Source organism: Epinephelus lanceolatus, chromosome 5, assembly GCF_041903045.1.
Source record: "Epinephelus lanceolatus isolate andai-2023 chromosome 5, ASM4190304v1, whole genome shotgun sequence".
NCBI classification, from domain to species: domain Eukaryota; kingdom Metazoa; phylum Chordata; class Actinopteri; order Perciformes; family Serranidae; genus Epinephelus; species Epinephelus lanceolatus.
The window spans coordinates 10878723-10903409 of record NC_135738.1 but is presented as its reverse complement, the minus strand read 5'-3'; the positions used below and the strand labels follow the sequence as shown (position 1 = coordinate 10903409).

Here is a 24687-nt window from a genome sequence, read left to right as displayed (position 1 = left end):
GCTGTCTCGGAGATAAAAGTTTTGTCCAACAGGAAAGAAGCAAACTGTCAGAGGATGTGGGATCTGATGCAAACAGGATACTTCAGATTTCAATGCAAGGACTTGGAAGTGAAATAAACAATGAACACAGAGGGAGGAAGAACAACGCAACATCTCACAGAGACTTCATACGTGAAAGAAGAAAAAGCAGGATGTGACTTCATGAATGCATCTACGACAGGAGAGAGCAGCAGAGAATTTATAGGGACAGAAGTGGCTGCAACCACGGCAGACGCTGTCAGCACCTATGAGAGCATCCTCACCAGCCCAGCTCATCCACCTGACAACATGAGCTCCTCAGACAATCCCTCCTCTGAGGCCACACAGCTCTTCTCAAAGCCTTCACTCTCTTACATTGCCCTGATCGCCAAAGTCCTCCTCTCCGCCCCCTCCCAGAAACTCAACCTGGCGTCTATCTACAGAGCCATGGAGGAGCAGTTTCCCTACCTCAGGAGCCGGGGTCCGGGCTGGAGGAACAGCGTCCGGCACAACTTGTCCGTGAACGACTGCTTTGTGAAGGTGAGCCGCTGCGAGGACGGCCGGGGCCATTACTGGGGCGTCCACCAAGCTCACCTGAGAGACTTCCAGCAGGGGAACTTCAGGCAGTACAAGAAGAGCAGGGGGAGGAGGGAGAGGGGGCGATGTGACAAAGTGGAAGAGTGTCTGGTTTGGATGGAGACCAGCTGCTTCCTGGGAAGCTTCTATGAGAACAGATGTTTGGGTTGTGTGGAGCCACAATGCCCTCTGCAGGAACCAAGGAGACATCAGATGAGTTACTGGGACTGGACGCAACTGTGCTATCAGCCTTGGAGCATCAGTGCGGGTTGGGTAAAACCCCCAAGCTGCATGAGACATTACTATTTTCCCGAGAGGCTGCCTAACTCATATGGCAGGGCTGCAGCTGGGAGAGGGCACAACGTTCAACCCATGACCTCCAGACTGCACTGCTGGGAGATGAACGACCCAGCTCTGAAAGGCATGAGAGAGTCACATGACAGCAGGTTCATGACTCCCCCAGGGCAAGAACTCAGGTTTCCTGGCTGCTGGTGTACATCTCCAGTCATCAGAGAGTTGATAAAACCTTTTCCTTACAAAGTCAACTTTTAATTTTGCCCCTGAGCTGTCTTAAAGCAGTATAATGAAAGAAGAACAAAGTGGACACTGTATGGAAGGGTGTTTCCTGTTTCTAAATTGACAGAGAGAAATTCACATGTCACATGATAGTGGAACCATCTTATGGTGATCACGTCTGTCCAGGGCAAATTGATCACTATCAGCAGATCGTAAGTGCTATATCGTAGGCAACTGGACTTGCTTGCGTTTCTTGAAGACGTTTCGCCTCTTATCCAAGAAGCTTCTTCAGTTCTACAATATAGCACTACCATGACCTGGATGACTGAGAATCTTCACCGACAAACTATCAGCAGATGATTATCATACCAATTTTTCTTCTTTGTCATGCACATTACCATCTAACTGTAATTTTTATGTCTGTTACAATGCTTCATTTTCTCTCTCTTTATCAGCGGCCATGGCTGTGTCTTGTTGTTTCAGTAGACTACACAAGGGATCATGAGGAACAAAAAGTCACCGCTGCATCACGTCGGCTCATTTTGAGCAGTTTGTAATGAGCTTTGAGGACACTACATTTTTCATTGTGAGAAAATGACTTAACTTTCCAGCCAAAGTATCATGGCAGTTAGGTGGAAAAAACAGAATTACTGTAGTATGTTGTCATGTATGAGAAGACCCAAAATGAACATTGTAAGTGGACTACTTGATTACAATAAGCCAGTTATCTAAACAGCATTTGTATAGGAATGATTCTGTCCCAAGCTTTTTGATCCATATCAGCAGTTGATCACTATAAGCAGGCTCCACTGCCAATAAAAACTGGAAGGCAGGTAAATACTAATCCAGTAGGTGGCAGAAAGTTACCTTGGTAATATCGACAATTCAATCATTAATTGCTCCGTCCTGCTTTGACATGTTTTGAGGTGAGATTTGGCCTCTCTGCTCTGCTATCACTCATAGAAATGCATCATATCTAAATGTGCAGCAATAATCTACATTTATATGGTGTAAACAGCTTCATCTTGTTGTGTAGATTTATAGCTATGCCCATGACAAGGGATAAACATGTAACATTGTGTGCGTGTGTGTAAAAATATTAAAGAATGTATTCAGGGTCTTTGTTCTTTACCTTGATATCCCTCTCATCTCTCCAAAGTAGAATAGCTCCTGATGTTACAACAGCCTGGCCTTTGGTCTTCATCATCCTCCTTTATTATTCACTTGCAGTCTGTAAAACAAATTTGGCAATAAAGTGCTGACATTACAAAAAACACTGAAGGGGTGTGATAAAGGTGCTTTAAAGTAGAGAAGAAAGAAAAAGGAGAGGAAAGGAAAGGAAAGGAAAGGAAAGGACACAAATGTTGAACAAAATGCTTAAAAACATGCAGACATGACTGTGCAGAAATGTCCTCCACAAAGTTTAGAGTCACTTCAGATATTATTTTCCAGTGTAGCTGTGTTGATGTTTTACACTCTAGGGTACACTGCATTTATCAACAGCCAAAATTAAAAACCCTTTTATTTGTTTTTTAACAGATGCACTGATATGCTATTTGAACAAAAGTGCCGACAATACTGTAAATAGCTCTTTGATAACAGTTTGACAGTTGTGTAGCTGCAGAGCTCTTTTTGCTGATGATACTGCATATCTAAATAAAGTCACAGACAACTATACTTGTCTTTTCTCAACGCGGAGTCTTTGTTTTAATCATGAAAGACAATAAATTATGCTTGTTTTGAGGCATTTTTTTTTTCATTGGGTTGTGTATGTCTATGAATATCAACAAAGAAAAGCAGCGCCTGCAAAAATTGATTCACACTGCAAAATAAATGATGGAAAAGCACATGCACTATGTTACACATTATATTTTGTGATATGATTGTAATGTAGATGTAATATTTATTGACTAATGTAAAATGTAGAGGACTTCTTTTTTCACAAATGCTGAAGAGAAATCATCATTACAAATGTGGAGACACTCACCGGGTAAGCACTGTTAGAGTAAACATGATCTGTAGCTCCAGCTGATTTTCCTGTTCCTCACATGCCAGCAATCAACTGCTGTTCTCACTGTCTAAACCACTGGCTGACACTGGGACTCCTCCCCCTCAGGTAGACACACAACTCTATCAGTTCTCTCCCATCCTCACTCCAAACTGCATGACTTCAAGTCTGAGACATCAACTCTGCCTGGCTGCTCCGAATTCGACTATTCACCTTAACGGTATGTAGCTTTAATACAATTCTTACAGACACGGAGGTGTCAGGGAGCTTTGATTTTGAGTTTACTTCCTGTATATTTTAGGAGTTATATGTAAAGTTAAACTCCTGTTTGTGCTCAGTTGTAGAGGTAATAGGTTGTATTTTACAGCTAGTTTCTTCTTCATGCACTGCAGGGATAAGTTTGAATGTACTAAAAAGTTGGATTTGAAAAACTTTATGCAAGCTTTCCTGGATCTTCATGCCCTGCCAATAAGATACGGATACATTTACTGACTTAATTCTGGGTCAGATAACAGGGATTTGAGCAGTGATAATCTGAAATTATAAAAGTGGTGCTGTGCAATAACTGTTACATGCATGTCTAATTGTCGATATCATGTAAAAAAAACTTAATATGTTAGTTTGCTGAAGGGATTTTGTGTATGAGGTGTGGATGATGTTAATGCCCAGAAATCTGGATTTTTTTCTGTGTGAATTAAATATGCTGACATGCCTACTGGTACACTTTTTCTGCTGTTTCCACCTACGTACAATAAAATTCTTACTTGGAAACCACAGATTTATAAACTTTATCGTGTCTGTGGTTCTGTAAATAGCATTTGAGAATTGCATTGTTTCTTTAAGTTGTGCAAAGGAATGTCAGCACCTCAATAAACATGCCCATCGTCTTTGGTATTTTTTTTCTTGCCACGTCTTTAACGCAAAGCCACACAAAGTCATAATTTAGCAATGAAGCTAAACTGTACCTACAGCGTTTGAGTGTTTTATCTAATTTAGTGTTGCCTGCTTTCTTTTAGGACCTCAGCTGGGATGCCTGAGTCTCCTCTCAGTCCCACAGCAGCCCGTCAAACCCCAGCCAGCAGCCTCCTCAGCCACACAGACGTCGGTGCAGGAGGGAGAGTAGCTAATGGGGAATCCTGCAGTGGAGTGAGTGGTGAAAACTGGCAGAGTCTCCACCATAAACAGGTATCTTCATCCTCCTCAATATCCCCCTCGTCCTCCTCTTCTTCTGCCGTCTCTTCTTCCTCCTCTTCATAAGAACAGTCTTAGCAAACAGATGTCAGGAGAAATACCAGCTCCATATTGGACGTCCTCTGACAGGACACCAAAACCCAGTGACTGCAGCTCTGTTGACAGTGGCCTGGATTTCATATGAGATCTGATCCGGGTTGGGAGTTGACACGCAGAACTGTGTTTGTCCTTCATTATTAGTTTGTGAGCCAGAGCCAGGGAGGAATAATTGTCCACAGACCTAGGCCAAACAGATGCAAGTGAAAGGCAAATAAGCATGACCCAACATAATTTTATGGTTGTCTGTTGTGATTCCATCTCTGCGAATGTTAATCTAGGGGATCAATAAAACAACCGAGATAATGAATGTCTGGTCGCCACCATTTCCTCAGTTTGTTCTCTCATCTTGTCAATTTTGCTCTGCTCTTTTCTCTTAATTCACTTTCTAAACCTGTGCAAGGCACCCAACATGTGACCCTACATTATTTTAACAATATTTTTGTTTTTCTGTTTGTAATCTTTAGCAAATATGACTATAGTGACAATGTCATAACGCCACTGCTGCAACACTGCCTGTCTGCCTGAGTGATTCCAGTCTTCAAAACATAATAATGGCTTGTGATATAAAAGGTTTTTCATCTGGCAAACTGCAAATTTCACAAATGAAGATTATGTACAGTGAACACTAGTTTTCTCTCATGACAAAAATGAGGGACTTTCTTTTTCTCACTGTAGCATCCAATCCACACACCACACATGGTTACCCAGTGATTTCTAAAGCGTGATAATAAAGCCAGCTGTATGTCAGTGTCTTCTTTTAAACTACATACACAAGTGTGACATTAGGGCTGCAGTTGTTTCAATCATCAATTAATCTACCCAGTATTTTTTTACCATTAACTTTTTAAGTAATACACTGTCAGAAAATCAAGATTTCCCAGATGCCAGAGTGAGCTTTTTAATGTGCTTGTTTTGCCTGACAAATGTTGGAGAATTTAAGGGGCATGTGGTGGAGTACGGACATTATAACCTGTACATTTTTACACACATAGGTGATTTTTATTAGACACACTAGGTTTATTGGCTGGTGCATCCACTGTAAGTACCAGCCGCGACAACGTCAAGACAGCTGGTATTGTTTTGCCTCTGTAAGTCTGTGTGTGCCTGTCATCATGGCACAATGTGGTCCCGGTGACACCTATTGTAGTGAGAACTACCACAGAGAAAGTTTCAGGTATTTGCCATGTGTTTATATGTCTGTCTGTCTTTGTCTCTGTATGTGAAAAAAAAAATTCACTGCCTTAACGTCACTGCAAGATGCAGTAACAAAATGTGGCCCACATTCGTTGTAAGCTGCAGAATGCAGTATTTTTACGATCAATCAATTAATTATTTAGCACTTAACTGTCAGAAAATCACAATTTCCAGATCCCAAGGTGACCTCTTTAAACTGCTTGTTCTGTATCACTTAAATAGTTGGAGAATTTCAGAGGTAGCTATATGGTTGGATAAGGGCATCAAGTTGAGTTGGGGTACCCTCCCTGTGCATTTTTACCCACAAAGGTGATTCTTATAAGACACACTAGGATTACTGGCTGGTGCATCCACTGTAATGTTAATGTGTTAGGTGTTAAGAGTTTAGTTAGCTCAGATGAGAGCAGTAAGTTTTGTAAATTTTGGCAAAGCCTTTAAAGAACCTATTTTTGTGTGTTTAAATACTGCAAACAGTTACATAATTGCTGAACATTTTCTGCTTATTCCAACACTACTTTGTCTGCCCTATTCATTTGTTCTAATGTGTTATTGTCTCTGGTTTAGTCCAAAACAGACATTCAATTTGAACAGATGTAAGATTAAAAAAGCAAATCCCAACATTTACGAGGCTGTAAATGCCTAAAAACTTGTCTTAAAGACTTAAAAATTGTCACTTAAACGACCAGTTGATAAATAACACCAAATAATACATGCCAACAAGCAATGCAGATCATGATACCTGCCGAGCCAAAGTGTAAATTCATCATCTGATTTCCACTGTTTTGAACTTTCTACTTATCTTATCAGTCTGGTTGAATCACAGGAGGTATTATCTCAAAGGACTGACGACAACAATGACAAACTTAAGGTCCCTAATGTGTTCCTTTTTCATTACATCCTGCAAGCCGCTAAGATATTACTCCAATATAGACACTGAGCTTCTCTGAAACCTATGAAGAACATCCGTCACAACCCTTACACGTCTGTGTACAGCAACTGACATTTTAAACGTAGAACAAAAGATATATTGTTTAAACAATAAACTATATTTTCCCCAACAATCAATTGGCAGCACCAGTATATTTTTTTTGCATTGTTTGTAATACAGCATGTTGAATTTGTACATTGCTTTTGTTGTTTCGTAATGCATTCATGGCAATTGCTGTTGCCTGTGTTTGAATACAAAAGGAGACAATCACTGTGTTATTTGTCACAAAATCAGTAACAGTGCAGATCAGTTATTATTCAGTGAGTGTTTGCCTTGATTAATACCCATACACTTCTATTAGGAGTCACAACAAGCATGTAATTGTGTTGCTAATTAACTGGTCATCCCATCTCCCATCTCATTTAGGGTCAATGACACAATCCGGCATGATGATGTTCACAAAAGGTTGACAGCGCTGTTTTGTAATTGGATTGGAAAGATTCCCAATTCGATGGTTATTACTGTTTAACACCTGACACTTGCCTTCTGTCTTACTCACTCGTCCTTCTGCCTTCGTTGTGTAGACTGTGGTCCTCTATCATTTTATCCTTTCTCCTTCTTCTTGCAGGTGTTTCTGGCCATGATGGCTCCTCAGCAGATGCAGCAGCTCCTGTCCCCAAACCAGCTGCAGGCCCTGATCCACCAGAAGCAACAAGCCCTTCTGCTTCAGCAGGTATTTATACAACACTTATACTAATATAGGCACTACTACTACAACTACTACTACTACTAATAATAATAAATGTATTTATAGAGCACTTTACATCAAAGTGCTGTACAGGTGAATTTAGTAAAAACATGCACAGCACTGGTAAAAACACAAACACAATTTAAAACAGGACACCATAAAAAAAAATTAAAAAAAAAAAAAAAGCAAGCTACCTAAGACTCAATACGCAACAATAAACAAGTGGGTCTTAAGCTTTGCTTTAAAGACCTCAATCAAGCAAGCCTGTTTAATTTCAAGAGGCAGGTTGTTCCATAGTGTCGGTGTCAGTAAGAAAAAGCCCGCTCACCGAAGGTCTTCTTTTTGACCTTTGGGACACACAGACGACCACTACCCTGAGAGCGAAGAGACTGTATGGGCAAATAAAAATGAGTTCTGTTCTGTCAGGTAAGAAGGTGCCAGACCATTTAAAATTTTATATGTCAATAACAGCACCTTAAAATCAGCTCTAACCTGGACAGGTAGTCAATGAAGAGAGGCCAGCATGGGAGTTATATGGTCATATCTAGATGATCCAGTCAGAATACGAGCTGCCGCATTCTGCACCATCTGTAGATCATAAAAACTATTCTTAGGCAACCCTGATTAAATAACATTACAATAATCCAGCCTAGATGTCACAAAAGCATGGATAGGGGTCTCAGCATCTTTCAATGAGAGGACAGATCTAACTTTCGCAATTTTTCTGAGGTGAAAAAGGCTACCTGTCACCTGCTTTACATGCAGGTCAAATGAAAGGGTCTGATCAAAGACCACACCAAGATTACTTACCCTGTCCTTGCAATGAATGACGCAATCATCAAGAGACAGAGTAAAGTCATCAAACTGGTGGCTTAATTTTGCTGGACAAATAGCTAACATCTCAGTCTTAGCTGGGTTAAGTAGCAGAAAGCTAGTTGATAGCCAGGTCCTCACAACAGCCAAACAGGATGTAAGTTTGTCCGAATCAGACCCATTCCCTGCAACAACAGGCATAAATTTGCAGGTCATCGGCGTAGCAATGAAACCGAATCCCAAAAGAGCGCATGATCTGACTTAGTGGTGCCAAGTACAGTGAAAACAACAGTGGACCTAGGACGGAGCCCTGAGGGACCCTGTGCCTAACAGGACAAGAATCAGAAGACATGTTATTGTAAAAAACACATTGAGATCTTTCTGACAGGTAAGATCTTAACCATTTGAGCACCTGACCAGATGCCAAAATAATTTTCAAGTCTGTCCAAAAGTATACAATGATCCACTGTGTTGAATGCAGTGCTGAGGTCCAACATCAAGAGAACAGATGTTGAATCTGAGTCTATGGCTAGTAATAGGTCATTTACAACTCTTGTAAGTGCTGTTTCTGTAGAATGATTTGGGTGGAAAGCAGACTGTAGTGGCTCAAATAAATCATTTAGTGACAGAAATTTTAAAAGTTGGATTGAGACCACTTTCTCAAAGAAAGGCCAAACTCGACACACGCCTGTAGTTTACCAGAGAGTCTGGATCTAAATTTGTTTTTTTCAATAAGGGTTTAACCACAGCAGTCTTAAAACATACTGGAAAGACCCCACTGAAGAGCGAAAAATTAAGGATAGCTAAAACATAGAATCCTAATGTTGACCATAGCCCCATTAACAGCCCATGCTGGCAAAGAGTCCAAAGAGCAGGTAGTACTTTGCGCAGCCATAACAACCTTAGTGAGATCAGCCAAAGCGATAGACTCAAACTCAAAAAAACCCTTCTCCTACAAAACTAGGCATAGTAGCTATCAAGGTAAGATAATAAATTAGCTCTAGCTTGTAAGCTAGCTAGTTTGTCTTAGCTTTCACATTAGCTCATATCAGCTAATAAATTAGCTTGGTTTGCTAAGCTAAAGTAATTGGTCAGTTATGGTAAGCTAATTTTCGGCTAAGACAAAAGAGACAAAAGAGCTCATTTAATAAAACACTATTGAGATAACTTATAGCTAAAGTGGTCTGCTAAGGTAAACTAAGTTCAGTTCAAATAGGCTAATTGTATGCTAGGACAACTAGCTAGCTAACACAAACATACAAAGATGTGGGAACTGCACATTGGTTCGACAGCCCATTGTTCCGACCATATTAAACTCATTGTTCCGAAGTCCATTCCGAAATCATCATGATGCCCTGTGGTTAAGATCTGGTTAGGTTTAGGCACAAAAACAACTTGGTTAGGGTCAGGAAAAGATCATGGTGTGGGTTAAAATGAAAAAGAAAGTGAAAACACATAAGCTGTAAGCCTGCTTCGCCTCAAGCCGGTCGCGGCGCACCATACGCCGCCACGAGCCGTTCAGCACCGCGGACAGTCGGACTAATGGGATGTCGCACCAATGGGCTGTCGAACCAATGACATGGACCCCAAAGATGTCTGGGGAAAATCTGCTAATTTTAGCCAGCTAAATTATAGCTGATCTAGTCAAAAACTGGTCAAAGCTAGAGCAAAATTTTCCCACAAAAAAAAAAAAAAAAAAAAAAACCCTCATCAACTTAGTTTCAAGTTACTTTGGTGATGTATTTTAAAAAATTAGCTAGTTAGCCTAGTTAGCATTAACCTTTCAAAGATAACTATACTAGCAAAGAATTTGGATTGGTACTAGCCTAAGCTAATTTGTTTGATCGTCTTCCTGGGCAAACTGCTCTGCTAAGGTATGCTAAGTATACAATACAGTGGTCAATTTAAAGTTGAAGCCAGTTGCTTAGCCTACCTGACCAAGTAAGTTCAACCACAGATCTGACGTTTGTTAAATAGTAATATTAATAAAGGTCGTACTCCATTTCGCTTCACTAGTTCCAGGGCTCTGCTTTTGTATTATTTCTGCCTCCGCAAAACTCCTAACTACCCTTGACTGAATTAAGTGTTAATAAACAAAACCCTCTTGTCATTCTTTCCAATTTTCTCGTAACTAAGAAATGTGTCAAAATTGTGCCTCACATCTCACATTGGCTCATTGTTTGTCATGATAGTTGTCAATAAAATACATGTGTCAAACCTCAATGAATCCAGAAATATTTTGTGTTGGTAATTTGTAATTCAAGATTTTCAAGATTTCAAGATATATTCTACTTATTTTACTGCAATATTTTTGAGTGTGTTAATGTCTATATAATAATGGTGCTTTACTATTTTCCTAGCAACATCTGAAAGAGTTTTACAAGAAGCAACAACAACAGATTCACCTGCAGCTGCTTCAACAAAAGCCCAGCAAGAAAGTTAAAGAGGTCAGTAGTTATTTGTGGTCTGTTTTTTAAATTCTATTTATTATTTCTTTAAGAGTGGTTTTGCACCAACGTCTATGTACACATTTTGGCATAAAAAATCTTTTAAGTGAGATTAATTAAATGTAACTGATTAAAAAAAAATACTGGTGCAAATTAAGTGACACAAATCATGAAAATATTGCTAATATGATGGATGGCAGAAGGTAGGAGTTCCAACAAAAATATCCAGTGAAAAGAGAACATGTTTGTGTGCTTTGTCACTTACGTTAAGGATTTGAGAACAATATTTTCTGGCCCAAATGTAGTAGTTGTTGAAGGACGCCTTTAGCAATGCAGTATATGCCACTGATTTTATCTCAGGATCAATACCTGGACACCTACAAGCAAGTGTGAGCAGAGCTTCACATGAATGCTACCTCACATTTCTGTGAAAATTCTCTCTCTCCTTCCTCCAGCTCCCTGCACAGCAGCTTGTGTTCCAGCAGCTCCTCCAGCTCCAGCAGCAACAGCAGCAGCTCCTCCGGGTGCAGAGACCGGTCCTGTCCTCTCCTGCCCCCTCTCCAGGTCATTATGTTTCATCTCCCTCAGTAGCAGTGTCTGTTGAAAGCAATGGTGATGTCAGCTGATTCATTTCCAAAGTATTTTGTATTCCAATTTTCTACAGTAAGGTTAATTTAGCATGTTGTATCATATCACAAGGTCACATAAGTAGACAAACACTGACAAGCGTCTGATACAGTTTTGTCACCAAGACCTCCACACAGGGAGATTTGTTTCTCCTTGATTTTATGTTCTGTTACATAACCACACTGAGTTTAAAATAAACAATGATGAAAGTGAAACTTAAAAGTAGAAAATTCATCCTTAGTCATAATTTTGGCTGTGATAATTATTTCTGGATTACTGTGAAGAGGTGACATAAGGTCATGAGAGAGAGTTGCTCTCCTTGTTTCTGCCCTCAAGCTTTGAGGTGGGAATAAGTAAAAGTCACTGCAGAGCACAGATTTAAAAGGTGCAGATGTAATCAGCAGAAAAAAACAAACCATAACTATTAAGTAAACATAAATCGGGAAAAAAGTCAGCTGTCTGTAATATATTAGGGACAGATAATAAGCCCCTTTGTTTTTGCAGTTTCCTTAACCAGCATGTAAAAGAAAATATTCAGATTTAGAAATTTACAACATGCTGTATCTCTCTTTCTTTATGTTGTAGCTGGTTTGAGCCCTGCCGAGATGCAGCAGGTATGGAAAGAGCTCGCAAACGGACTAACTGAAGATAAAACAACATTGAAGGGCAATCAGGACTCCTCTGCCAACAACATTATGTCAACAAAAGTCACAGGGAGGCAGAGCAGTGACCAGCAGTCTCCTTCTCCTCGCAGGGCAGAATGGTACGATCTGTCTGTTCATGCTGTAAACTGATTGTGAGAACTGATACTGCTTCTTTCTAAACATCAAAGACTCGTCATCTGTAGACATTTTCTTTCTCTCAAGGTACGGGTGAGGAGCTGTTTTGCTTTCACAGCGAGACTTCACTTTTAATTCCCCCTGGGATGATATATTTTGTCTTGTTTGTTTGCTTTGTGTTCCGCCACCTGAAGTGGTTCAGCAAAAAGAAAAAGTTTACATGACTACACGTCCCAAATCAAAAGTAAATAGTTTTCCATTTGTTTTTCAGTGCTCTCCTCCACCTCTCTCTGTCATTTTCTGCCACCTGAAAAGAAAAGAAAAACACGCTTGTATCTGTTTTATTGTTGCTTTGCTCCTGTTTTGATGCTGTTGTCTGCCTGCTGTGGTTTTTTAATCATGACAATACTTTCACTCCAGTGCTGTCAAAGCTGATCGCGCTGCCACACACGCTCTCTACGGTCACGGTGTGTGTAATTGGCCTGGATGTGAGTCGGTGTGTGAAAACTTCAGCCAGTTCATCAAGTAGGTTTTAACTCCATCCTAATCCATTTAACTCTTTGTGTCTTTGCACTTTTCTGATTATGATTTCAAGAAGTTCTCCTGTGAAAATATTTTCAGTATCAAATACTCCAAGGAGATTTGAAATGTTGGTAGTCTGAGTTTTGTCATTACATTTAGGTGACAGAGCTATGCATCCATTTTCCTGAGACATAATACCAGTTTGCAAGGTTACAACTGAAATTCAAGGGAGACATAAATTACATATCTCCTTGCTCATTTTGTACAACATAAGAAAAATATGACCACTTATTTGTTAATGAAAATATAAAACATAGAAAGCAATAATGATCAAATGTATAACTGATAACACTTTTTAACTGAATTAGCAAGGTCAAAGTTATTTCGTATTTCGTATTATTTATTTGCACAGTATTAAAACAATTGGTTTTAAAAACAACAACAACAACAACAACAAAAAACCGGTTGTGCAGGTGAGATGAAAAACTCCTTAAAAGGTTATAAGTTATCTCACCTAAATATTCAATAAAACAAAAAGACAAAGATTTTAAATTGCCTTTAAAATAATCAATAAGATACAATATAGTACCAAAAATCGAAATATAAAGTAGAAAAGAAACATAAAGTAGGCCACCTAATAAAGTCCCTAATCAAGGTCAAAGTTATTCCCAGCTTCCACCTTTGTTTAGTGAGAAAAGAAGGTAACCCAAATGCCAGAAAAAATGTGGACATTGTACATTTCTGCAAATCCCAGATATGCTACATTTACATGTGTAGTGGATACGTTGAAACTTTACGTTTCAACAACACTATGGTTAATGTGTGGTTACGTTTAGGCACAAAATAGTCTCTATATACAGACTCTACATTCAGTGAATGTAGAGTCTGTAGGAAAAGCCCAGAGATCTTGCTTCCGGAAGAAGAGCGGAAGAGCCCTGGTTTCCGGTTGTAGGCTGTTTGTAGTCCGCGTGATATTGACCAATCACGTTTGAGCCGGCTGCAGTTGTTGCCAGGTTAAACGGTCCGTGCGGTGAACTAACGAGGCGGAACATAATTTCACTGCAAACTCTGAATCCATCGCAATGGTTCACCATATTTACTTATATATAAATGGAAGTCGGAAACGGAGATTCGCCTCCTCCGCCCAAATCAAACCGGAATGCCAAAAAATCGGGGGTCTGCCCCCAGAGGCTGTATCACTGTCTGCCGGAAGTCAGACGCCGAATACAGCCGATGGGTTCCGAGAATGGGCACAAAACAACTTGGATATGGCTAGAAAATTATTAGGTTTTAGCTTCATTTATCCTGTGTTGGGGGCACGATCCGCTCTGGAAAAGCAGTGATGTCTCGGTGAAAAACAACCACTTTTCGTGGCACTATCCCCGCTGGAAAAACAGCAGCAGGTCGCTACAAAACACCAAAGTTTGGTGGCTAAAAAAGCCACAGGAAACACACCTTAATCTTCATCATCCGATGGCAGAGTCAGCTCATGTGCTACACCAGTTTAAATATGTGGATATGATGCGTATGAAACATGCAAATGTAACATATTTGTGGTTTGCAGAGAAAATCGTATTGAGAAGGAGTATTATTTTATCCAGATGGACAGAGGAGTATTTGAGACTGTGAAACATCTTTCACAAAAAGCTTAGGCTTATCTCAGTGACTTAAATGAACGAAAACAACAAAACAAACGTGTTAAAATAGCCATAGAAACTTCTGCAGCATAATCTACTTATCTGCTGTAGATGCATATGTTCAGTGTGTTTCAAACAATCTTCACTCTGCCAAGAAACAGGTTTAATTAATTAATTAATTTCTGCCCAAGTGTTTTCAATGAAGTTTCCATAAATGTTTCGATAGATTTTGACACAGTTTTGGGTCTCTGGGGAAGCCATTGTAGCTACTATCTTTGTAAGGTAGTAGAGTATTTGAAATTCAATAGACGGATATTCAGTGGAGTATACCTTTAACGCTCCTGTGTGTGTTTCAGGCATATAGGCAGTGAGCACACTCTGGATGACAGAAGTACAGCGCAGTGCAGAGTCCAGATGCAGGTGGTTCAGCAACTTGAGCTTCAGGTAGGAACAAGTTCTGCAAAGATGTCCAACAACAAAAGTTGGAACTGCTGCTTGGATGTGAGTTCTGAGTCCTGTGCATTATGGGTCAAACACAATAAGGTGGAACTTTGAGTTGGCACAGATGATTAGTTTTTACTGATTTAAAAAATGTCTCCCCTGATATTTATATATCTTGGGGTGTTAGTCTGAGTTGCTGTCAGAGTTTCCCCAAAATTTCTCCACCTAAACACCGTCTTGCTCGTGGTTATTATTCATTCAGTTCTTTCAACACTGCCTCCCTCCTGATGTTTGACACTGCAAATAGAAATGTACTTTGCAAAATGTGTTTGGGTCACAGCGCTCCATTTCAACAATGCTGTGTTTAGTGTGTGTCCACGCTGATGTCTTCCCTCTCCCCTCATCACCTCTAACAGCTCTGCAAAGAACGGGAGCGTCTGCGAGCAATGATGGCTCACCTGCATCTGCCATCTTTGGAGTCGCAGTCAATCTCTGCACCTGCGAGTCTTCAGTCCCCACAGTCTGATCCGGCTGTTGACCCACACGGTCTCCAGGTAGATAGTGTGCAGTAATAGCTGTGTGAACAACAGAGACGAAGCAAATGAGGTGTAAACTGTACGGCATTTTGGGGCTGTAAGCAAAACTCAAAATGTGTGGTGGAGAGTGAAAATAACATGTGGCTGCAACCTCATCTTCTGTAGCACTGATGAAGATACCACCAGCGTGTTGAACTGGTGAACTTTTATAGTTGGTTGAGTTGCAAAAATATGTTGGCATTTTCTAAGAAACAAAACATGGCTTAGGGGTACACCTGCAGAAGATGAGGGTCAGAAATATTTGAATCTGCCCAGAAAAATGATGGCAAATGTATTTCGTGGAAAAAGTTTCACCATTTTGCACCTTCTTACCATAACTCTCAAATGACTTTTCCTTTGTTGAGATCTCTGTACTGATTGAGTGTGACTCGCTGCATGATGTGAGTGCCTCTTTTCCTTTCGATGCTCAGCTGTTGGCACCAGATGGCTGCCGTTGTGTTTTCAGACAGCAGACATGCTCTCGTAACGTGGAAGCTAATCAGATGTTAATCTTGCAAATATTGCACCATAATCACAACACTCACCAAACAATTTCACCCTATAATTAACAATAATTGGCTTCCTTCTTCTTGCGATATTAGCAGAATCACCTCTGAGGAGGCGAATCCAATCGCTCTGTTACACTCTGTTAAAAATCTCCCGCTCTGTTTTGTTTCTCTGTCAGTCTTTCCATTTCACTTGTCCCTTTGTTAACTTGGATCATCTGCTTGTGTCGCTCTCAGCTCAGCTCAGTCGCCGCCACCAACAACAACCTGAGCCCGTCAGACTCGCCCCAAGTGTCCCCACAACCTCTGATCCCTGTCAGCGTTCCATTCCAGGGTGGTGAAGGAGAGTCGCCCACTCATACACCATGTGCTGGGGCCATAAGACGTCGCCATCACCCTTTGGTCTACTCGCTGTCTTCAGGTAAACTAAACACTGTAGTCACCTTTATGTTCATACAAAAAATAAATGCTTCATAGCACAATTTCTACTCCATCTTTCAATTACTACTGTATGTTTTGTCTTGTTTCAGAAAATGAATATGAGCTTTACAAGAACACCGATATCAGACCACCTTTCACCTATGCAACACTGATAAGACAGGTACAGTCTATGACTTGGAGGAGAAGTGATTTCTGTCTTTACTTAAAGCTGGGGTAAGCAAACACCAAATACCGCAGGCAAAATGCCCCCCCAGTGTGTGATTTTAGATAGCGTAGTGGAAGAAAAAGTAGCATGAAACAGTGTCAATGTCTAGTGTGACATATGTTGACGGCTCACCCTTTTTCCCCTTTAAGGGCAGTGGCCTTGTTAGTAACCTGTGAGGGTGTGACATGTGCTTTTTGTATGTGGAGGGAACCAGCTCTCTTGGGGTGTTATGGTGAAGACAGTGGGTGGCATAGAGTGATGACATCAGTAGAATTCAGTGTCTAGATGAGCTCAATCATTTACCATCATTGTTATATGGCAGTTGGTCTTGTCCTCTGCTCGGAGGGTAAGGAGTTCCCGGATCTCATTGTCTCCCCAATTTTCAGATATTTTTAGTTGCTGTACTTCTACTTTGAGTTAGCTGCTAACTGCTATCTGAATTTTAAATCTCTTGCTAGTGGGTTGTAGACATAACAAGTCGTCAGCCTCTCTTGCCGGCTTAAAGGCGAGACAATGCTGTCCCTCCACTCCACAATTGTTTCTTTTGTACAGAACTGCAAGCCAGCATAACGAGGCTCTAAATGGCTACATAATCTTAAACATGAGCTAGTATTGGTAGCCTATTAGCAAACTACTAGCTACATTTTCTGTCCATCTCTTTTCCAATATTGGCACGATTTATTTCATTTATGGTCAGATTCTCTTTTAGTCTCTGTTTACGATAAGTCTGTCTCCTTTTGTTTTGGTTGCTTTGTGGTGTAGACAGACAATAGCAAATTTCTCTGCAGGATTTTCCGCCAATGAATCGGGCTTTCACCATCTGAAGGCACGTGCACACGCATCTGCTTTTGTGTAACAGCCAGTAGCAGCAACCTCTTTCTGAAATGACCTGTGATTGGAATAGGTCTCCCGTCACGTCCTAGATTTTGTAAAGCTTGTAAACAGAGCCAAGAGCAGGCACAGAAATCTAGTTTTCTCTCAGTCTGCTTGATTTACAATATGATCAGAGTTTAATATGGTCTATTCAGCCAGTGACGGAAAGAAAAAACATTTAACTTTAACTTTAACTTTAACAAAAAACTTTAACTTTAAACATTGTCCAGGTGTAATATGTTTACATTATCTAAATCCCTTCAGAGACTAATTGCATAATTTGCAATTTAGATGAATCCAGATGTTTTCTCCTTTGAGGTTCTTAATCACTGTTTTCCTTTTTTAAAATATTGTTTTATTTTATTTATTTATATTTGTGCTGGGCCCTTTAATGTGAACAATATCATATAAGAGACCTTTCTTGCTGATAAACAACCTTTCTATGTTCACGTTACATACTGAATCACCTGTCAGGGCTTTAATTCAATCCTTTAATGTGCTACAGTTATTTATTTCCCCTCCATCTACAGGCTATTATGGAAACATCGGACATGCAACTAACACTCAACGAGATATACAACTGGTTCACACGGACGTTTGCTTATTTCAGGCGCAACGCTGCCACTTGGAAGGTATTGCACCTCGACATAATTAACTGTGTGATCCCAGTGTGTGTCATACCTGATTTATGCAGCATGCGCTCAGTAATATCTCCTTCACTCTGATTTTCTCTGGATCAGAACGCAGTGCGCCACAACCTGAGCCTGCACAAGTGTTTTGTGCGTGTGGAGAATGTGAAAGGCGCAGTGTGGACGGTGGATGAGGTGGAGTACCAGAGGAGGAGATCCCAGAAGATCACAGGGTACGGTAGATGACTTCCTGTTTATCACAGCATCTGCATATATTTCAGGTCAAAATATAATGATACATAAGACATTTCTTTATTCATTCAAAACAATAATTTTATTAGCAAAAAGTACAGAAGCAAAGATACTTAAGGGTCTCCTGTCTAAGCTTCAATATTCATGTAGAAAAATTAAAAAACCTTTCTTCTTCCTTATGGTATCACCTAATATTTAGTGGTGTCGGCTATTTAACATGCTCATAAATCAGTGCAAATGGCTAATGGTGTGAGATTTAAAGCACAGCATAAATGCAGAATAAAAAAACAGACAATTTTCAATTTTTATATTTTCCCTTTAAAAAAATGTAATGCATTTTGAGACAATTTTTAGACCTTAAAGAGGACCTATTACGCTTTCCTTATTTTCTGTCATATATACAATGTTGCAGTGATGGATGTTTAAGCAATATCACACAAGAGGGAATGATGTTGTACTGTTTATCGTCACAGCTGTGATTCGGTCATAGGAAGACAATTAAGTAAAGTAATGGTTGTATTTATATTTATAACACCTGTGAGCGGAGTGATTTTACTGTTACATGCCCCAGTGATGTCCTCTATATCAGCACTCATGGGATGCCTCTCGTCCAATCAAATTACTCTGTTGGAACTAACTGTTGTATAATTATGTTTAACGTGGCCAAAGTTTCAAATAATGAGGTAAACATATGTAAAAGTAAAACCTGTTGCCAAAAGTTGACGTCAGATCGTGATGAATTTCTCTTTATAGTCATCTGCTCCAGGTTCGCCACTGCAAGTGTTTTCATTATGTAGCCTACACTGCTACATGTAGATATATGCTAACTTCAGGGAAATATGTCTTATTGGTTGCTGATGTTACTATTTTATCCCCGATTGCGGATCATATTCCTGTTGGAACATGTCCAGTTGTGTTTTGAAGCCTTTAATAGTGGTTTTTCAAAGTAGAAAGTGCTGCTGTACTCTGTTGCAGTCATTCTCCAGCTGCAGTGAAGGTGCAGAGAAAAAGTTGGACAAAATTTGGAAAACCTGGAAACACTGACCAATCGGAGCTGACTGAGCTTTTTAGGGAGAGGCACGTAAAGAGACAGGCGCCAAATGGAGTCTCCTTAAGCATGACTTTTAGTAGGTTGCGCCACATTTTTGATGAGCATCCCTCGACAGAAATGACGCATTTTCAACAGGAGAAAGTTTTCCTCAACACTGTCCCACACCTGGAGAATTTTAATATGTCACGGACAATGGCATATTTGGTCGCGCAATGTGATTGGTAGTGTTACTATTGTCAGAACAAAAAAATACTTTGCACATATATTTCCAAACAAGTGTGTAGGAGAGGGACGAGAAGAGAAAAACTCCTGCACACTTTATAATTTGCAAAAATATTGATTTTAATGCTGTGATGTTTCTGTAACTAGACCTTCATCGAGCATACCGAAACGTCGCAGCATTAAAATCAGTATTTTTGTAAGTAAGGGTGCAGGAGTTGTTCTACATGCGTTACTGATGTCGCCATGGCAATAGTAGTTTGCAGTCCACACTGCCTCTAACCTGCATTTGGCACCTCTGTCCACAGAAGCATCCATCTGCCTGCAGAGCTGAAACAGTGACTGATCAAACTGCCCTCACCAGGCTGACTGACAGCAGATATTTACTAAACCAAAACACGTTTAGCACCACGGGACAAAATCAACAGTGTTCATTTTTATTGAGTCATTGATTTTATTTCCCAGCCCACCATAGTGAGTGAGGGGAACCTGCTGCTCCCAGACACTGGGAGCTGATCAATCAATGTAGATATGGTTAATAAGTTAAAACACACATATACAGCGGGATATATTTGTGTGATTTAAACAGCAGTCTGTGCAGATTACGCTTCACTAAACGTGACAGAAGATGACTCAAAACCTTTCCCTGAACCATAAACTGAAAACGCTGTGTGACCATTTAATTTCTGTTGAGCCACACTCTTCAAACTCCTTATTTCATCCAAAGTAGTGCGCTTGTTTGTTCCTTAACAACAGGCCTCTGTAAATGAATGATAAATATGGCTGGACTCATCCTGGTGACAGTTTCAAGGCTCTTTCCTGATTGTTGTTTGTGCGACTGAATTATTTGTCATCATAAACGACCTTGCCTCAAACTATTGCTGTTTACCATGTTGTGGCTTCTGAAATATACACAAGGTATTGATTTGCTTGTTATAAATTACACATGGATTGTGTCCATTTTGAAATTCTCTTACCTCTGTCATTCCACAGGAGTCCATCACTGCTGAAAAATGTGTCTTCCAACCTCGACTTTGGGACGGTTCTGAACACCAGTTTACAGGTGAGAGGATGTGTTAGTGTACACCTTTAAAGCCACTGCAGCACCAGCTTCTTGATTACAGGATCTGGTTGATGTCGCTGTTTGATTTCTGATCAATCTTCTTTGTAGACCGCACTGGCTGAGGCGTCACTGCCGGGATTCAAGAGGGAGTGTGTTAGCAGAAACTCCAGGAGTCGAATACAGGAGAGCAAAGCAACAAACAGCCACAACAAACAAAACTTCTCTCCAGGAGTCCAACAGTGAGTTTTGGTTATTGTGAACTCTAAAAATGTATTAGAGCTGGGGTAGGCAGGTTTATTTTGGTGTAATCGGGCAAGAATCCTGTAATAAACCTTGAGCATATTGTAATTCAAGTGGACTGAGAGAACAGGAGCCTTCTGCACCTCCTCTTGGCTCTGTTTTCAGGCTGTAGAAAATCTAGGCCACTAGAGAAGTCTTTGGCCGATCATGGGTCATTTCAGAGAGAGGGCGTTCCTATTGGCTGTTCTACAAATGCAGATGTCCATGCACGTCTCTGCAGTGAAAGCTTGATCCAATGTCGGAGAATCCTTCAGAAAGAGTTGCTATTCCAGCACCGGCAACAACTACCTACACTGCACAGCAACCCAAAAAAGGAAAACAAAGAGAAAATGTTGCTAATAAATTTTGCCTTCGGCTAACCAGAGCTAAACGCTCATGGCTGCGGCTTCAAGTTCACGTCTATGTAGCCATAGAACCTTAAATCACAGTTTGTCTTCTCAAGGGGCTTTACAGGTGCGCACCTTTAGTCAGCAGCTGTAGCAAATGAAACCGAGCCAGTGCAAATCCCAGACCATTCAAACTCTCCGCTAGATCAGCAGACTTTCTGTTGCTGCCATTACACAGGTTAGCCCACCACTGCCGTTGACCACCAGCTTGCTGTGATCCCTGGCGCTGGGGGTTTGCCCTGGCTGAATTCAAGTTTCCACAGCCACTGACCAAAGGTCCGTCTCTCAAGCTGCTGCCTGCTCTCCTCCCAGGGAAGCAGTCCACAGCGATGGGGAGCCAGGCAGATGAACCATGGGGCGGCTAGCTGGCTAATTTTTGTCTCTCAACGATGAAAAATCCAAATAATTTCAAACTGCCGAGGGCTCAACTGCAATTTTTAGAAAACATTTTATTCTGTTTTTTGCCGTGCCAGTTTTATTTATATGCGCAGCTGCGACAGAGATAGTCATTTGTTCTCTTATTTTAGTGGTGACATTACTGTTTCCTTTTTAACAGCCAATCAAAGTGCTCGAGGAAAAGTGCTGCACAAAGAAGACGAAGACTGATTGATTTTATAGTTTTTTTAAGAAAAAGATGGTAAAAGGAGCATAAAGGGGCTGAATGAATGAATGAATGAATGTAGAAACGGAGGCATGTGAAACACTGGGTTACTGTCTGAAATGCCAGCATTGTTTTAGAGAAGAAGTGCCTATCCCAGCTTTAAATGACTGACGTGCAGCAATAATTGATCCATGATTGAACTGTCTTTGTTTTTCACCTCTTGCAGGTCTCTAGATCTGAATGACCAAGAATCTCTGCTGCCAACAGTAAAACCAGCCGGTCTGCAGCACGACATGACTGAAGACGACGACGACGACGACGACGAGCATTTGTTTGACCTTGAATGACAAAAGAAAGGATTCAGACTGGATCGTTTGAGTTAAGTTAGCCTTCGTTGAACATTCAGGGATATAAACCCTACCATCTTCACTTCATTTTAATCGTCAGTGTGTTGTACCAGTCGGCCTGAAATTCTCACATAATATCATTAAGAACTCCGAACTGTGGCTCATTACATAGTTCATGTATTCATAGTTTCATACACAAGCAAACTGGTCTGATGTTGTTGCCTGTTGATGACTACATGTCTGCAAAAGTGGACATTTTCCTTTGACTTTAGACCTTAAAGAAAGGAAAGTGAAATATAGTGACGTCTATAGTTTTTGTGCTGGCTTATTACTTTATTATTTTCTGCTTTTCTGATCAGCCAGAGATTAAAAACAAATGAATAAATAAACAAATAGTTTAAAGATATGATAAAAAGCCTTACAGGTGCTCACATCTGAACTACACACATAAAAATTTTTTGATCTTGATCTTTGAATCCTACCCTTTTCATGTAAATGATTCCCTCCAAAGGCCAAAGTACAGGACTAGTTGTTATAATACTGTGTAGAGAACGACTGTTTGTCTGTTATTGTGATAGCTCAAAGAAATAACACAGGGTGAATGTGGATGTTACATTACAGCAAAGCCAGAGATGTTTTGCTGTGACTGTTTTCTGTTGATGACATATCTGAAAACATGTATTACAGTCTGTGCCGTGGCTTCTCTCTGTTGTCTCTGTACATTAAAACTACTTGTATGATGCACATCGGTTTGCTGAAATGTGTTTTATCGATGTCACCGTCTGGTTTGTTTTCCTGTTCCTGTGTGTAACTTATGTATTTATTAACACTGTGTTTCCACTGAAATAAAGAACGTTACAAACATTTCACTTTTATAACAGTATTTGCAATAGACACTGTGCACATAATACTGTATTTATAAAAATGTGTTTGTCTGTAATTGTGTGTCCAAAGTGTCAGTTTTTAATGTAATAAATATATGTAAACCCTGATGATTGTTTGTGAGTTCATGTTTATTTAATCACCATCACACATTTGTGTTAAAAAAATCAGGTATTCAGACAATCATTTATATTTAATGTTACATGTTTGTTATTTGGTTGAGATGGTGTTTGTATATTTAATATCTAAGACTGTTGTTTATTTATCTGTATTTATGGTTGTAAATAAGTTTGGGATAGTATAGACAATTTTAAATGAGACATGAATACTGAGGAGGTAGGATTATGTAAGTGTACACTTCTTCCTGCTCCTTTTTGAGCATGTCTGTTCATGTTTTGCTTGTTTTTTTATTTTTCATTTTGGTCAAAATAAATTAATTCATTCATACACTCATAACAGCACACATATAGACTTAATACCACACGCTGTCACTAGAAAATAAATGTGAAATGTGTACATATTTTTGACTGAATATCAACAGCGAGAGCACGGTTGTGTTTCTCTGGATTTTAGTTTGGCTAATTCTAATAAGAAATTTGAATTATTTAAATCAAACTAAACTATGATGACGTAATTCAAAATGATCTATTCACATGGATGCTTTGTGCAAATCAGATCCCTCACAATATTGCTGGCATTTACAATTCTGAATTTAGCAGTGTGTGTTTTATGTAGTTGGTGTGCAAGCAGAAATTGTTACCTATATGAACAAAGTAAAAATGGATGTAAGATTCTGCATGACTTAAGTAATAAGTAATAAATTAAAATAATAAATATAAATTCCTACTGCAAGTAATGATGATTAACATTAAATTATTACATAAGCTGCAGATTGTTTTTTAAAAAAATATATTTTTAAAGCATTTTTGTTAATATTCATGGTTGTTTTGCTTTTGATGATCACTGAAAGATTTTGTTTACCCTCCTTTATCATACCATCATGTAAAATGCCATAATAATAATAGGGAAAATAAATAAATAAACAATGGCGTCACACCATGAAGTGAAGCTGTTACTGTAGACTTCACCACCAAATCCAGAACAAAGGCCTCAGATTCTCCAGCTCCCTGTTTTGACTAATGTCAGTAATTGTCTTTGCTGATAACGAGTTAGCTTTAAGTTTGCTGTTGCCTCCCAGAGCTTCCTTTGATTCGCTGTCAGCCTATTAGACGACATTTTCCTCTGGCTGCCTCTCCACTGCTGCGTTCACTGACTGAAAGTTAGCATGGTGCTCGACAACTTCAACAGCTTCACTTATGTGTTGCTTTGATGTGCCATATACTCGCAGTGAGGCGGGCGAGTCAACATGTTTCTCAGCGCAGCACTTTTGACAGCACTTAGTCAACAGCCGTGTAGAAAGGGGCTGGTCTCTGTTCATCTACTCATCAGCGTGTAATCAAGATGCTGTCGCCCATGTGTCCAATATCTCCATGAAATACTCATCTGTGGGAAAACATTTCCACATGCAGAGATTTCAGTGTCACTGACTGTAATTAATCACTCAGTAATGGTTTTATTTTGTTCTGGGAGGTTAAAGTAAAAACTCTTGATTGGCTCACTATCACTCTATGCCCTCAAGTACATATTAAGATTAAAGGAATACTTTACCCACAAATTATCATTTGTATATTAATTACTCACCCCGTTTTATGCTGAAGTCATGAGAGAAACTCAGATTTTTTTGCATCCTTCCACTGTAAACAAAGAATCCAAAAACTGACAAAGTCCTTGATGTGTTGCAGTGAAAGGGGGC

The 24687-nt window shown here is 39.9% G+C and overlaps 1 protein-coding gene across 1 annotated transcript; it reads left to right on the top strand.

Annotated features, from left to right (window-relative positions):
- The first annotated feature begins 3275 nt into the window (after nucleotides 1–3275).
- LOC117262746 (forkhead box protein P4-like) lies at nucleotides 3276–22973 on the top strand. The gene is made up of 16 exons (XM_033635864.2): nucleotides 3276–3338; nucleotides 4135–4303; nucleotides 7159–7263; nucleotides 10452–10538; nucleotides 10994–11102; nucleotides 11751–11928; nucleotides 12365–12469; nucleotides 14460–14547; nucleotides 14961–15098; nucleotides 15863–16046; nucleotides 16156–16226; nucleotides 17675–17776; nucleotides 17885–18006; nucleotides 20289–20358; nucleotides 20467–20597; nucleotides 21872–22973. Exons 2-16 carry the CDS (start codon nucleotides 4148–4150, stop codon nucleotides 21990–21992), a joined length of 1767 nt encoding a protein of 588 aa, XP_033491755.1. The 5' UTR covers nucleotides 3276–3338; nucleotides 4135–4147; the 3' UTR covers nucleotides 21993–22973.
- Nucleotides 22974–24687: the final 1714 nt, after the last annotated feature.

Coding starts and splice junctions, on each gene's coding strand:
- LOC117262746 (XM_033635864.2), top strand. CDS start 4,148: ATGCCTGAGTCTCCTCTCAGTCCCACAGCAGCCCGTCAAACCCCAGCC. Junction 4,304..7,158: donor AGAGTCTCCACCATAAACAG/GTATCTTCATCC, acceptor TTCTTCTTGCAG/GTGTTTCTGGCCATGATGGC. Junction 16,227..17,674: donor ATGCAACACTGATAAGACAG/GTACAGTCTATG, acceptor CTCCATCTACAG/GCTATTATGGAAACATCGGA.